At 38.2% G+C, this 14,107-nt stretch overlaps 1 protein-coding gene across 2 annotated transcripts in view; it reads right to left on the reverse strand.

Annotated features, from left to right (window-relative positions):
* The window catches only part of plxna4 (plexin A4), a 333,778-nt gene that overhangs the window by 283,125 nt on the left and 36,546 nt on the right, over positions 1-14,107 (reverse strand). For both annotated transcript variants that reach the window (XM_047389857.1, XM_047389856.1), the window contains exon 3: positions 1,835-2,017. In XM_047389857.1, the coding sequence (XP_047245813.1) occupies positions 1,835-2,017 (183 nt within the window). The remainder of the gene's footprint in view (positions 1-1,834; positions 2,018-14,107) is intronic.

Consider the following 14,107-nt stretch of genomic DNA (forward strand, 5'->3'; position numbering starts at 1 on the left):
GTTGTACTTTCAGTCCCAAGAGTATCTGTGTACATATATTTGTGAGAAAGCAGTGTAAAGGTACACAGAGTACCTGCTTCTACCATACTTTACAGCAGTGCATTATACCATTAGCTGTGAAAAGGTCTGCCACACACAAAAGAGCACAGGGGCACGAAGGGAGTCTATGGTGGAAGCAACAACACTCCAAAATCCAGCTTATCCACTACTTCTTAACTCTGAGGGGACAAATCCTGTTTAGCCAAGGGCTCTGAATTCACACAGAGTTTGACATGAACTCAAGGAGAGACAGTTACAGTTGAAGGTATTGGAAAATGCCCTTGGTATCAGTACTAACTCAAACCTTTTTTTACTTGTGCCTCACGGAACATTTTGCCTTCAAATGGTGACTTGCAAATGTCGCCGAGTAGAAAATGTTTTATTTTTTTTGAAATTTTGAAAATAAAAATTGGATTACTGTGGACTGCATTTGGTTTCATCCGAGATAGTCTCCATCTCTGCTGAAGAAAAATATCCCCACAGCATGGTGTGCTGTGGAGAGTACTATGTTTCCTCACAGGAAATTATATATTTAGGGTGATGTGCAGAGTTAGTTTTCCAACATGCGTGGCATTTTGCATGTGGGATAAAAAGTTCCATGCTGATCTTATCTGACCAGAGCACCTTCTTCTACATGTTTCCTTCATCACCTACATGGCTTGTGTAAATCAATAACACAGTTTTCTTATGGAATTCTTTCTGCTACTCTTGTATAAAAATTTGATTTCTTGAGAGTACGACTAGTAGCTGCTTTTTTAACCCATTCTTATACCTGAGCTGTGGACCCTTGCAGGTCCTTCACATTTACAATGGAACTCTAGATTGCTTTGCTGATTAATACTCTTCTTGTCTGGCCTTTCAGGTGCAGGTTATAACCCATCCCTGCTTTAGATTTCTCAGGTTTGTTTTGGTCAACAATGCTCTCTAACAAACCTCTGCAATCAAATGTTATTTTTTACTACTTCACATTTATACACAACAAAGTCACAATATAATGAGAGGCAACATGAAAAACTTCATCCTGTATAAAACCTTTTGAAAGGGATTGTTCACTGATATAATCTATAAAGATACATTGAGGTTTCAATAGCAAAATGAAAATTGTTAGTCACAATGAAGAAGTGTGATTTGCATCGTTCCTTGCGATTCTATTGTATGCCATTATTGTTACATAAACAACTTAATACATTATGCATTTCACCTCATTCTGACTTCTTAATTTGCCTCGCAAAAGAGATAATAAACTTTGTCAAATCAATTCTGCAACATGCTGATCTGTGCTGTCTAGCAAGTTCTTGAAAATGCTGATGTGTGCAACAATTTGCCCCCAGGGCTCTGGATTTTATACAAGTCCAAAATAAGGGAAAATTATAGCAGATCCTCCTGATTCTGGGTGTAAACCAGTGTATGTGTGATATATGGGGCCGGGTATGAGCAGAACTTTGAAAGATATCAGATAGGCTTGGCAGTAAAAAGAAAACCCCCTAAGGGGCCTTTGTGATTCCCTTTCCTCAAAACACACACACATACACAATTTATTTGAATGTAAAGGACACTCACTGCTATTCACTCTACCCCTCTTTCATTCAAGCACACACACCTTCATGCTGCAAATACAGCCGATTCAGTAGATTCGTCTGAAAGTCAATCCGCCTTTCTACTACTATCCATCTTCCAAACCTGTATTCCCAGTGCCCAGCTCTTACTACACATTCTAACAGACAGAAACCAAATCTCTGCTCCCATTGATTAAACCATCTATAATGCATTTGTCAACCCAAAGTCTGATCTTTACCTTCTTGAGTCGTCCACTTTTGGTACCCACGAAGACCAATGAGTGGTTCTTGTAGACGTAGGCAATCACAGAGGTCATTTTGTCAATGGCGTCTGAAAAGAGAGGCTTGCCGTGCACCATCTCGGACACACCCAGAGGTGCGTTCATGTCCAGGCCACAAAAGTCATCGTCAATGGTTAAGAGCTGCAAAAAAGCGAGGAAAAATATAAATAAGAAATATGAAACTCAGTTTTGTATATGCACCACGATGTTCCCCAAAGCAATTTTAAGGCACTTTACAGTGATTTTGTTACCTCATAAAATTAAAATCGAAGTGAAATAACATGTTAACATGATAATCAGTAAGCACAGGAGGTGTGTTCCAGGTGTCAAAAAATATTCTGAATATCAAAGAAAGTGTATTACAGTTTTATATAAGTTATTCATTAGTTGTTCTTTTTGTAGGATGCAGCAAAAAAGGAAAGAAGTTAGAAAATGGAAGAAGACTGCAGGCTCTGCTTCTTTAATAGTGCTGGAGGCTGCTCTGTCAGTACACTATTCCCCACCGTCCACCCAATGCAACAGAAACTGCTGAAATGCTGGTGCAGCAAGATACTCACTAAAGTGATTCAAAGTGAAAAAAAGAATTGCTCTGCCATTACTGGACTGTGAGGCAAATCACTGCAAAACGCCTGGTCAGAGTAACCTTGGTTTTACTGACCAAATGGGAAAGAGACTCAAATTAGAGAAGTACTCCTTTGATCAATATGCTTCAGCTGGCAATAGGGGAGGAAACTATAACGTATTTCTAAAACTGTCCAGGGACACATTTTTATATCAACTAAAGGTTGCTACTTTAGGTCAAAAAGAATAATAAAGAAGGTTTTGTATCAAGCAAAAGAGAAAAAAAACAATAATGTCATCAGAACTGTCCAAAGTCATAAAGTAATTGAAGTAAATATTGAATAATTAAACAATAACCATTGATTGAAATAAGTTTGAGAAAAACTTCCTTTAGAACTTAATTTTAAAACAATATCTTTCCTTGGTTGTTTGGAATAGTTATGAGGTAAGTAAAACAATGAATTCAAGCTGAGAAATCCTAATATGATAAAACACTTGGTTTATTACACAGACATAGTCCAGCATGTAAGGATTTATTATTCTGAAATAATAAAAAAACGTAATTCTGGCCCTGTCCACACAGACATACTATTTTACTGTTGCACCTTTTCCATGCAAACAAAGACTTGGCAAAATGGCATCTGAAATAGTTACAAGATCAATACCTATTGCTGACCAAAAAACACAAAAGGCCATCTTACACTTGCCAAAAAACATCTTGACTGATGGGACAAAACTTTTTGAAAGGTGTGCATCCCGTTACAGCAAGCATAAAACTAAAATTACAGAAAGAGAGCAGCATACCAATAGACAAACTAACATGGTGGTGGTGTGATGGTCTGGGACTGCCTAATTACTTCAGGACCTGGATGAATTGCCATAATATATGGAACCATAAATAATACTCTGTACCACAAAATCCTGAAGGAGAATGTACATCCTTTAGATGTAACTTGGCACCTAGTAAGTGCACCTAGGTTATGCCGCAGGACAAGCATTAAAGCACAGCATTAAGTCGATCTCTGAAAGTTTTCAAAATAATAATTTTAGGTTTTTAGACTTTAAGCTAATACTTTTTCACAGCACTTTGAGAGCCACTGTTAGCAGCACTGTGATTTAAGGACTGTGGGTCCTCATAGTAAACATGATCCAAGAAAACCACAGACTGACACTAAAACACCCCTTTAAACAAAATAAATATGTCTGGTTGACCAAAAATTAGGTGCATGAAAGAAAATGATTTAGATACAAAACATTTTTAAATCTAAAGATGCCCTAAGGTTTTGAAAATGTCTGATGGAATGCAGTTGAAGGGACACAGGTCTTTTTGTTTATGTCTCATTTTCCATTTGTCTTCCTGGAAGTGCACTCTGGGGGCTTCCAATAAATTGTGCAACGCCATGGTCTCTGCACAACCTATAACAAAGGGCCGTCATCATCGTCGGAGCCCTTAGAACAAGATATAGAAGAAATATGGGGGACTGCTTTCATTAGACAAATGGAACATTGCTGGTTTAGGGCACAAGCTTGAGGCTACATCATGGGGTTATATGGAGTGGGATGAATGATTGATAGAGACAACCTAAATGTGGGTCAGGAGAATGTCATACAGTAGAGGGTTTGAGATAAAGGTAGAAAGGAAAAAGAACATACACACTAACACTGACCTGAGAATACACAAAAAAATATTATCTTTATACTCATTTCCTGAAGTTCTCTAATCTTCTCCTGTCTTTACTTAGGGACCTTTTCAGAAGATGCTGTTGTCAGGACTGGACATTTTGTTTTCAAAATTATGCTGTTGTTCTTATTAAATTATGTTGTTAGACTAATGGTTTGCTGATGAGAATCAAGGTCAGTTCCTATACAGCAACCAGCACCAAAGCCCTCATCAATTTAGTCTTATTCCTCGTTTATGGGACAACCCAAAAACACCCTTTTCATGTCCTCAATAGTTCCAGCTGAGGACATGGTAGATTACAGCTCATCATTCCTGGGTTTAAAGGTTAACAGGATCTATCGGAAACAAAACAAAGTACTTTTGGGCCTTTGATGATTGAATGCTCCTTCTAGAGATAACAAAGTTCCCCTCATTTATTCTAAGATTAATAAAAAAAATTTTTAAATAAAGTACTTTAAATCATTAAGAAATTAATTATCTGAACTCTATCTGCCTAAGTGGGACACAAAAAATCCTGAGTGAAATTCCTGCTGGTTGCCAATCATGGCCATCTTTTTTCCTTATTCTAACCAAATATACTTTATATTTCAGGTCAATCAGGAAGCAGAAACCTTTTTGAAAACACCACAACTAAAACATGGCATTTGTAGACCAGAAGCTAATGACATCACTGTTGCCCTCAACCTTGTTTTGCATGCGTCCTGCTAATTGTTTAAATATTTAAAGCTTTTAAGATTTTGAATTCAAAATTACTAAATCAGATTTCAGGAGATGTTTTGCATCCAAGTAAAAACTTTGAATCCATTTTGCCTTATTTATTTGTTTTGCCTTATATCCAAACAGGTAACAAATGTATGTTCAAGTCTAATAGTTAAGGGTTCATCAGCATGAAACAAGGTTTTACAGATGGATGGATTTATCGTAAAGACAGAGGGACAGGAGAAGGGAGCCTCTATATTTGCGTAGGGGCCAGACACTGATGCAGAATCAGGTCACTCTCAGCCGTATCCATCTCTTTGCTTGTGTCTGGCTGCCAGCACCGACACAAAAAGAGCTCTCTTCTGGACTGTGCGGAGGGATCAGTAGATACAGAGTGCAGAAAAATGAGAGCGGGCAGCAAGCACAAGAAAGCTGGAGTTGCTCAATGCGATTAGTGGGGGAGTGAAAGAGATCAGCACTCTAACATTCTCTGATGTATGGCCTAATCTGTGTTTGAACTGTTGTAAGGGCTTATTCTACTGGCTGTAACTTCACCAAGTTAATGGCACGTTAGACTACAGTGTTATTTTATTTGTTAACTTAAAGCTTAAACAAATAACCATTGCAGCAATTGGTATTTAATTATTTAATATACCTTTATGGCACTTTTTACTGACTTACTTGATTTGCCCATTTTTTGGGCAATTACAGCATTTCTAACAAAAACTGAGTTTGTTTACTATATTTTTGTCCATTAATTAATCCTAAAGACAATGCATAAAGACAGAAAGAAGGAAACTTTAAAAATGTATTCCACCATGCTTTATGTCCTTTGTGTGATTGGCCAATTAGAATTAGTATTTTTGTCTTGCAATGCTATGCTAAGTGACCAACCTGCCAGGATGATTGAAGAAAATGGATAATTCTGTCATGACTGTCATATGAAGCTGGGGTTGAACAGGACCTATAGTGCAAGCAGGAACATCGGAGCCGCATGGTGAGTAAAGTTGTAATAATATCTAAACTGATAACTTACAGAGGAGTGAGTGGGACATGGCGCCAAAGCGATAAGACGGCCATGGATCGGGCAGGCAAACAGTCATGGACAAGCTGGGCATGATAAATCTAGCGGCGAACAATGAAACCCTGAGTGTTTAAATACAGAGGCAGGGTGGAGAAATGACCAGTGAACTAAAGGAGCTATTTAGATTAAATGTGAAGCAACTGGTGGAAGGAAGAATGAAGAGCAACTGAAGGAGGAAGGCTAATTAACACAGATGAGCCAGGGATGTAACAGAAATATCTAAACTCAAGAATGAACCAAGAACTTAAATCTACAATTGGTCAACTAAAATAACAGCAACACAAGAACATAAACAGGGAGGAATAGATCCACAAACAAACTTAAGCACCTAACCCAGGCAAATCCTGACACTATGTGGGTTTACTGTTTTCAATGTAAAAAAATCATGTCAACATTGAATTTTCCCCTAATAAAAGCAATGCCTGTTTGAGTTTCACTGCAGAACTGAGCAAACAGACAAGTCAAAGCAAATTACCAATTCTATTCAATTCACCCCCAGCCACTAATGTTCATCTGATTTTATATTTTGTGATGACAACCGAAAAAAAAAAAACAATAGCTACATAAGTACTTTGTTAAAGCAAAATCATGACAACTGCCATGTATTCAACAGAGATCTTAGAGTACAGTCAGTAATTAGCAGAAAACTAACAGTAATTAAATTAAATTAAATTCAGTTTTATTTATATAGCGCCAATTCACAACACATGTTGTCTCAAGGCACTTCACAACAGCCAGGTACATACATTCCAATTAATCCTAACAATTGAACAGTGCAGTCGGAGTTAGCTTTTTATTCAAATTGGATAAAAGGTTTTTCTATCTTAGGAAACCCAGCAGATTGCATCCAGTCAGTGACTTGCAGCATTCCCTCCTCCCGGATGAGCATGTAGAGACAGTGGACAGTCACTGGCATTGACTTTGCAGCAATCCCTCATACTGAGCATGCATGTAGCGACAGCGGAGAGGAAAAACTCCCTTTTAACAGGAAGAAACCTCCAGCAGAACCAGGCTCAGTGTGAGCGGCCATCTGCCACGACCAACTGGGGGTTTGAGAGAACAGAACAGAGACACAAAGAGAACAAAGAAGCACTGATCCAGGAGTAGGTTCTATGGGAAGGAAAAGTAAATGTTAATGGATGTAGCTCCTTTAGTCGTTTCACCTAGAAAGAAAGAACAGATAAACTCTGAGCCAGTTTTCAAGGTTAGAGTCTGAAAGAGAGCACATATAATTAGTTACAGTAAAAGCTCAGTCAATTTCCATGTCTAGGAGAGACTGAGCCTTGTTTATTTCAGTGTAGATATTTCATTTGTAGGGCACTTTTTGGTTCATGATCTTTGAAGGATTCTATAGTAAAATTCACTGACTTTTTCATACAACATAAAATCAACACCACAGATATTGCCATTATGCCATGGTTATTTTTTTTTTTTTCAGTCCTTCCAACATTTTAGATACAGTAACTGTCCAAGCTTATTTTCATCTAAGTCTGTATTTTTTATTAAGCTGCTTTCATTAAGCAATTTATACTGTGCACTGGTGGTTCCCAACAAAAGGCCCACTGTTCTGCAAAATATAAATGCTTCATTCTTGCTGTCAATAGTCATTTTTGAATAAAGGCACCTCGGCGCAACCCACTCCTACTGCCCCCCCCCCCCCCCCAACCAATCAAATTGCTTGAGGTTCCCACAAAACATGCAACCTAGTCTCCCTACTATCACTATCTGATGTTGACCCATCCTTTGTAGCTCTAACAGCTTCAACTTCTCTGGAAATGGTTTCCAAAAGGTTTAGCAGTGAAAGGTTTATGAGAATTTTTGACTATTCTTCCAATGGTGAATTTACAAGGTCAGATACTAATGTCGGACAAGAAGGCCCGACTCTCAGTCTCTTCTCTAAATCTTCCCAAAGGGTTGGCCTGGCAACTTCTTCCACAACGAATTCATTTCACTGGAACTAAGGAACCACGCCCAAGTTTCTGCAAGAGCCACACCATCATAATGTTCTCCGTACCAATCGTTACACTTGAAATAATAGAGTGAGGCAAGTGACGTTCATCAGGAAACTCACAAACCCTCACTCATCTCTACAATTGGCAGACAGAGAGGCATAATTCATCATTCTATAGAACACATCTCTACTGCTGTAGAGTGCAGTGGCAGTGTCCTTTATACCATTACGTCTAATACTTTGCATCACACTTGGTGATGTAAGACTTTGATGCAGTTGCATAAATATATTCCATACAGCTCTCAATGAAATATTCTTTAGCTTATCTAAAGGTCATGTTTATTTCCAAAGGACTGTAGCTATTGACTCTGCAGAAAGTTGTCAATCTCTGCCCACTGTCTCTCAGCATCCGTTCTCCTTGTTCTGTAAATTTTACATGGCCTACCTTTTCTTAGCCGAGTTGCGGTGTTCCCAGTTGGTTTCACTTCACTATAAAATTGTTAACAATTGAATAAATAGTATTGAAGAAATTTCCCAACATGACTTATTACCCAGGCAGCAGCCTATTGTGGTATTACACTAGAACTCACTAAGCTAATGTCTCGAACATGCAAAAAAGTGTGTAGTTAGACTCGTATTTGAGAACATCTTTCATCAGAGTAATCTTTTTCTCCTTTATGACAGGTTCCATAAAGTCCAACAATAGTTAGCTCTACACATACTGTTTTAAGGGAAAAATATATTAAGCTAAAGGAAAGCAGAGTAGAATTAATTAGCTGGAGTATTCCCAGTCTGATTGTTTTATTAAGATTCATGGCAGACAAAACATCCAATCATTTAACATCTTAAAACATGAAAATGGTCTTTTGTGCAAACATCCACAGGGCATACCAAGATGCACTTTTTTCTTATGAGTCTGACTAAATCATGCTAAAGCGTTTGTGTGAATGCAGAATGGTTGATGCAGTGTGCAAGAGCTGTCACTACACTTAACTTTTAGCTTTGTGTGATGCCTTGGAGACTATTTTGAAACTTTGTCACAATAATTTAGGACAGAGGAAATAAAAAATATAGGCCTATAGATATCTCTGTGCATGACAGTTATGGCATCTAGTGAGATATGTTTAATCAATCTTGGTTAAATAGGTATATTAACATAATACAAGACCAGACATGACTGTGAAGGTGGGTGTATACTATTATTTAGGAATAGCTTGAAAATGCCATTAATCTGTACATTTATTGGCGGCATGTGTGTAAATTAGGCTGACTATACACTTTTTAGGTTATAAAACAAAGTTGATGTACTTGTGTGATCTGGTAGCAAGTAAATCAACAATATGAGATGGCCTCTGATGATAAATTGTTAATTCATGTTTGCTGATGTTTTCACCTGGCAACCGTTAGTTATGCAGGTACAACAAATGATAAATATTTGAAGGGAGAAAAAAATCAATCACACCAAGAACTACAGAGCCTGACAGTGCTGAAGTGAAACTGAGACATCACTCCAACAGAGGTGGAAGACAGAAGACAGAGAGAGAGAGAGAGAGAGAAAGTTGTGAGGGGAAAAAACAAAATCACAAAACAACCTTGAAGCTTGAAGGTGAGCTGAATTTTCTGATCATTTATAATCAATGTTTTTCTCCTTATTATACTAGAGGGATTTCAAACCTCTTTGAGATGGACATTATTTTTATGAAAAACAAAAACTTTACATTTTACCAGGGGATAGCAGCCATAGTCAGTCAACTAAATAGAAAGTAATTAGTTCAATGCATTTTTATCTAGCATTAACTTTTATTTGATGCTGTGAAAAAGCATTTACCCTTTTAATGTTATCTGTGTTTGATTTTGTCACAATCAATCACAATCAAACCATTAGACAAAGTTTATAAACGGTGATTTCATTTATTAAGGGAATAAGGATGGCAAAAACGGTGTAGCCCGATCTAGAAATAGCAATTGCTCTTTAAATCTAATAACTGCTCTGCCACCTTTGGCAGCAGCTGCTGCCATTGATCTTATGCAATAGCTGGCAATGAGCATTTTACATCACTGTGGAGAAACTTGGGCCCACTCTTCTTTGCCGAATTGTTTTCAATTAGCCATATTGGGTTTTAAGCATGAGCTGGACAGACTGGACTGGTAGAGAATATAATTCATATAGTTCCATATACAGGGGTTGGACAATGAAACTGAAACACCTGTCATTTTAGTGTGGGAGGTTTCATGGCTAAATTGGACCAGCCTGGTAGCCAGTCTTCATTGATTGCACATTGCACCAGTAAGAGCAAAGTGTGAAGGTTCAATTAGCAGGGTAAGAGCACAGTTTTGCTCAAAATATTGAAATGCACACAACATTATGGGTGACATACCAGAGTTCAAAAGAGGACAAATTGTTGGTGCACGTCTTGCTGGCGCATCTGTGACCAAGACAGCAAGTCTTTGTGATGTATCAAGAGCCACGGTATCCAGGGTAATGTCAGCATACCACCAAGAAGGACGAACCACATCCAACAGGATTAACTGTGGACGCAAGAGGAAGCTGTCTGAAAGGGATGTTCGGGTGCTAACCCGGATTGTATACAAAAAACATAAAACCACGGCTGCACAAATCATGGCAGAATTAAATGTGCACCTCAATGCTCCTGTTTCCACCAGAACGGTCCATCGGGAGCTCCACAGGGTCAATATACACGGCAGGGCCGCTATAGCCAAAACTCTGGTCACTCATGCCAATGCCAAACGTTAATGGTGCAAGGAGGGCAAATCTTGGGCTGTGGACAATGCGAAACATGTATTGATCTCTGATGAGTCCACCTTTACTGTTTTTCCACATCCGGGAGAGTTACGGTGTGGAGAAGCCCCAAAGAAGCGTACCACCCAGACTGTTGCATGCCCAGAGTGAAGCATGGGGGTGGATCAGTGATGGTTTGGGCTGCCATATCATGGCATTCCCTTGGCCCAATACTTGTGCTAGATGGGCGCGTCACTGCCAAGGACTACCGAACCATTCTTGAGGAAAATGTGCATCCAATGGCTCAAACATTGTATCCTGAAGGCGGTGCCGGGTATCAGGATGACAATGCACCAATACACACAGCAAGACTGGTGAAAGATTGGTTTGATGAACATGAAAGTGAAGTTGAACATCTCCCATGGCCTGCACAGTCACCAGATCTAAATATTATTGAGCCACTTTGGGGTGTTTTGGAGGAGCGAGTCAGGAAACGTTTTCCTCCACCAGTATCACATAGTGACCTGGCCACTATCCTGCAAGAAGAATGGCTTAAAATCCCTCTGACCACTGTGCAGGACTTGTATATGTCATTCCCAAGGCGAATTGATGCTGTATTGGCCGCAAAAGGAGGCCCTACACCAAACTGCCCCAGACAATCCTACTACCACCACTATGTTTGACCATCAGCATAATGCTCTTTGTTCTGAAATGCTTTGTTGTTATACTCCAGGTATCATGGGATGCACAACATCCAAAAGGTTCCACTATGTGTCATCAGTCCACAGGATATTTCCCCAAATGTCTTGTGGATAATCAAGGCCATCTAAATTAGGGTTATATATTTCAATTGCTTTCCTAATATTGTGGTGAGCAAATATTTTATTTATTTAAAAATACAGTTTTGTTCTGAACTTTGCATACTCAGGAAGGGAAGACACTTGTTTAATCACAGAATAATGATATTGTGATTGATTCTGACCTTTAACAAGTGGTATCATGTATGGAGATTTAATTAGCGTGCCAGCCAGTGAGCAGAATAGCGGATATGTGCATGAAGTGGGGTGAAGTGAAGAGGGAGTAGTCTGGATGTCCTTAATGAATCTGCTAGCCTATCCCTTCCTGAGGATGTGACATAGACTGACTCATCAGCAGCAGTGGCAGCAGTAGCCACAAACCAGTGACTGATTAAGCTCCACAATCAGACAATGGAGAGATTGAGATGACTGGCACACAGGGCATCGTCACTCAAAGGCTGGTCAAGCATGTAAGCAAACTTAAAGAGGAAAACATTTTAATTGCATAAAAGCTGAATGCAGGGAGAAGACAGAATGTAAAAGTGGAAGAGTTTCTTTCAAAGAAGGGATGGGTGAGGCCCACGTGTTGGGAGGGCTGTGAGAAAAATCAAGAAAAAGACTCTAAGAAACAGCACCGGCCGACTAGAATAATCTAATTAATTGGAGAGAATTCAGAATGTGAAGTCGATAGCACATAACAAATGTGGACGAATAGCCCGTGGCATGTTAGTTAATGACATGTAATTAATGATCATTAGTAGAAGGGATGGCCGTAGCCTTTCAGAGACTTGCAACGACCTGGTAATTTTCTCGTCAATCTCTGAGCAGTGGTAGACTTTCCTTTACTGCTTACAAAAAGAATTATTGGGAGAAACATCGAAATCTGTGAACTTAAGATTGAGACGCATGATACTTGGTAGCAATTGTTTTAACACCACAAAGAAAAGGACAGGCAGAAGGATGAGAAAAAGAAGAACAGAGAGGAAATTTATTGCAATCCTGCTATTTTGTGGTTCTGTTTTTTTTCTGCTGACACAGTAAACATGGAGGGAAAAAGCAGCTTTTTTATAGGTCACATGCCACTTCACAATGATCTATGGACGCATGGCCTTTGCAGACTTATACTGTTGAGCATGCATTATTTGAATCAGCCAAGCATGGCCATTTGAGGCAAAAAGGAAGCGCCCCCCTTCACGTACACACTTGTTCTTTCCATGTGTCCTCCTTCTCTGCTGTGCATTGCTTTTCTTCTCTTCCCTTCCTCTCTGCATCTCTCCCTTGATGACTGAAAGCCTCTTAAAGATGGTGGGAAGCATCAAAGGTCTGATGGCAGGGCAAGTGTTTCATACGGTCCTAACAAAGCCTGTCCCAGCACACATTTGCTTTACTGGTTTGATTATTTATATAACAGTAGACTATTGACTAAAAAAACTGATAATTTTTTTCACATTTTGTTTTTGACATCAATTAGCAAACACTGCTAATTCCTGTAGAAGTCAAAAACATATTGTTGTGTTTTAAAGAAGATCACAATAAATTATGATTTAAAGATTTGCAAATTAAGGGTTTACTATTTAGAAGTAGGCAGCTTTTTCAAATTTTAACAGATTTCATTGCTGATTCTTTTGGTGCACGTTTGTTATTGTTTTATTTATTTGCTTTATGCATTGTTAACATTTATTTTCAAAATTATTTTGTGGCAGTAAGTTGATTTAACGCATGCATCTGTAGAAATAATAAATATTCGTATCTATAAAAACGAATCTTCGTACGCAAAAAAGAAAACATAGCAAGTGTCACCTTGAATTTATTATTTAATAAACATAGCTCTTTAGCATGATATGCCCACCAGGGCTTTTATTTAATGATAATGCTTTATTTGTTAGATTAAATATGTTATACTGTGCATTAACGTTCTCATTAGAAATTGTTTCAATTATTGCTTCAATCATTTTGTTTTCATTGCATGTATCCGGCTTGTTGTTAAGCTTATTTTAAGCTCAACAAGAAAATAACCTCAAATTTGTAATTTTATGGTCCTCACAAAATGCTCTGGTGTAAAGGAAAACTCACTGTTCATATGCCTCTATGAATATATTGACAAGAGATGTTTACTTGACTTTTCCCAGGTATGGTGGAAAACATTGTTGCAAAAGTATTAAGTTTTCCATATTTTGTAATTAATCATGTATTTTCCTGGGATTTTATTTTAAACAACCAAATAGTGCATACTTGTGAATGACATCCAGCAAACAAGTAGTGACCAAAATGGAACATTTTCACCTCCAACAAAAAAACTTCTTGGAAAACTAACACTACACATTACCATGAACATACCATCAACACAGTAAAACATGACTGTAGCAGCATCCTGCACACCATATTCTTCAAATCTTTTGTTTTAAAAAACATTTATGAAAAAACTATTTATTTTTTTCCTTCCCCTACACAAATATGCACTATTTTTGTTCACTTGTCACAAAAGCCCCAAGAAATGCATTGATTATTATAGAATTAAAGTGACAAAATTTGAAAAAGTTCAAGGGGTATTAATAGTTTTGAAAGGCACCTTTTTTGGCTAACCCTAACAAGTTACAGTAGAGACAACATCCTGGTTCTGCCAATAATCTATGCCTCTTTAAGTGAAATTCTTCGGTTTAACCACAAAGTCTGAATGTTTTTTTTCATCATTAAAAATATGTATGAGTGTGTGTGTGT

Source organism: Girardinichthys multiradiatus, chromosome 17 (assembly GCF_021462225.1).
Source record: "Girardinichthys multiradiatus isolate DD_20200921_A chromosome 17, DD_fGirMul_XY1, whole genome shotgun sequence".
NCBI lineage: Eukaryota > Metazoa > Chordata > Actinopteri > Cyprinodontiformes > Goodeidae > Girardinichthys > Girardinichthys multiradiatus.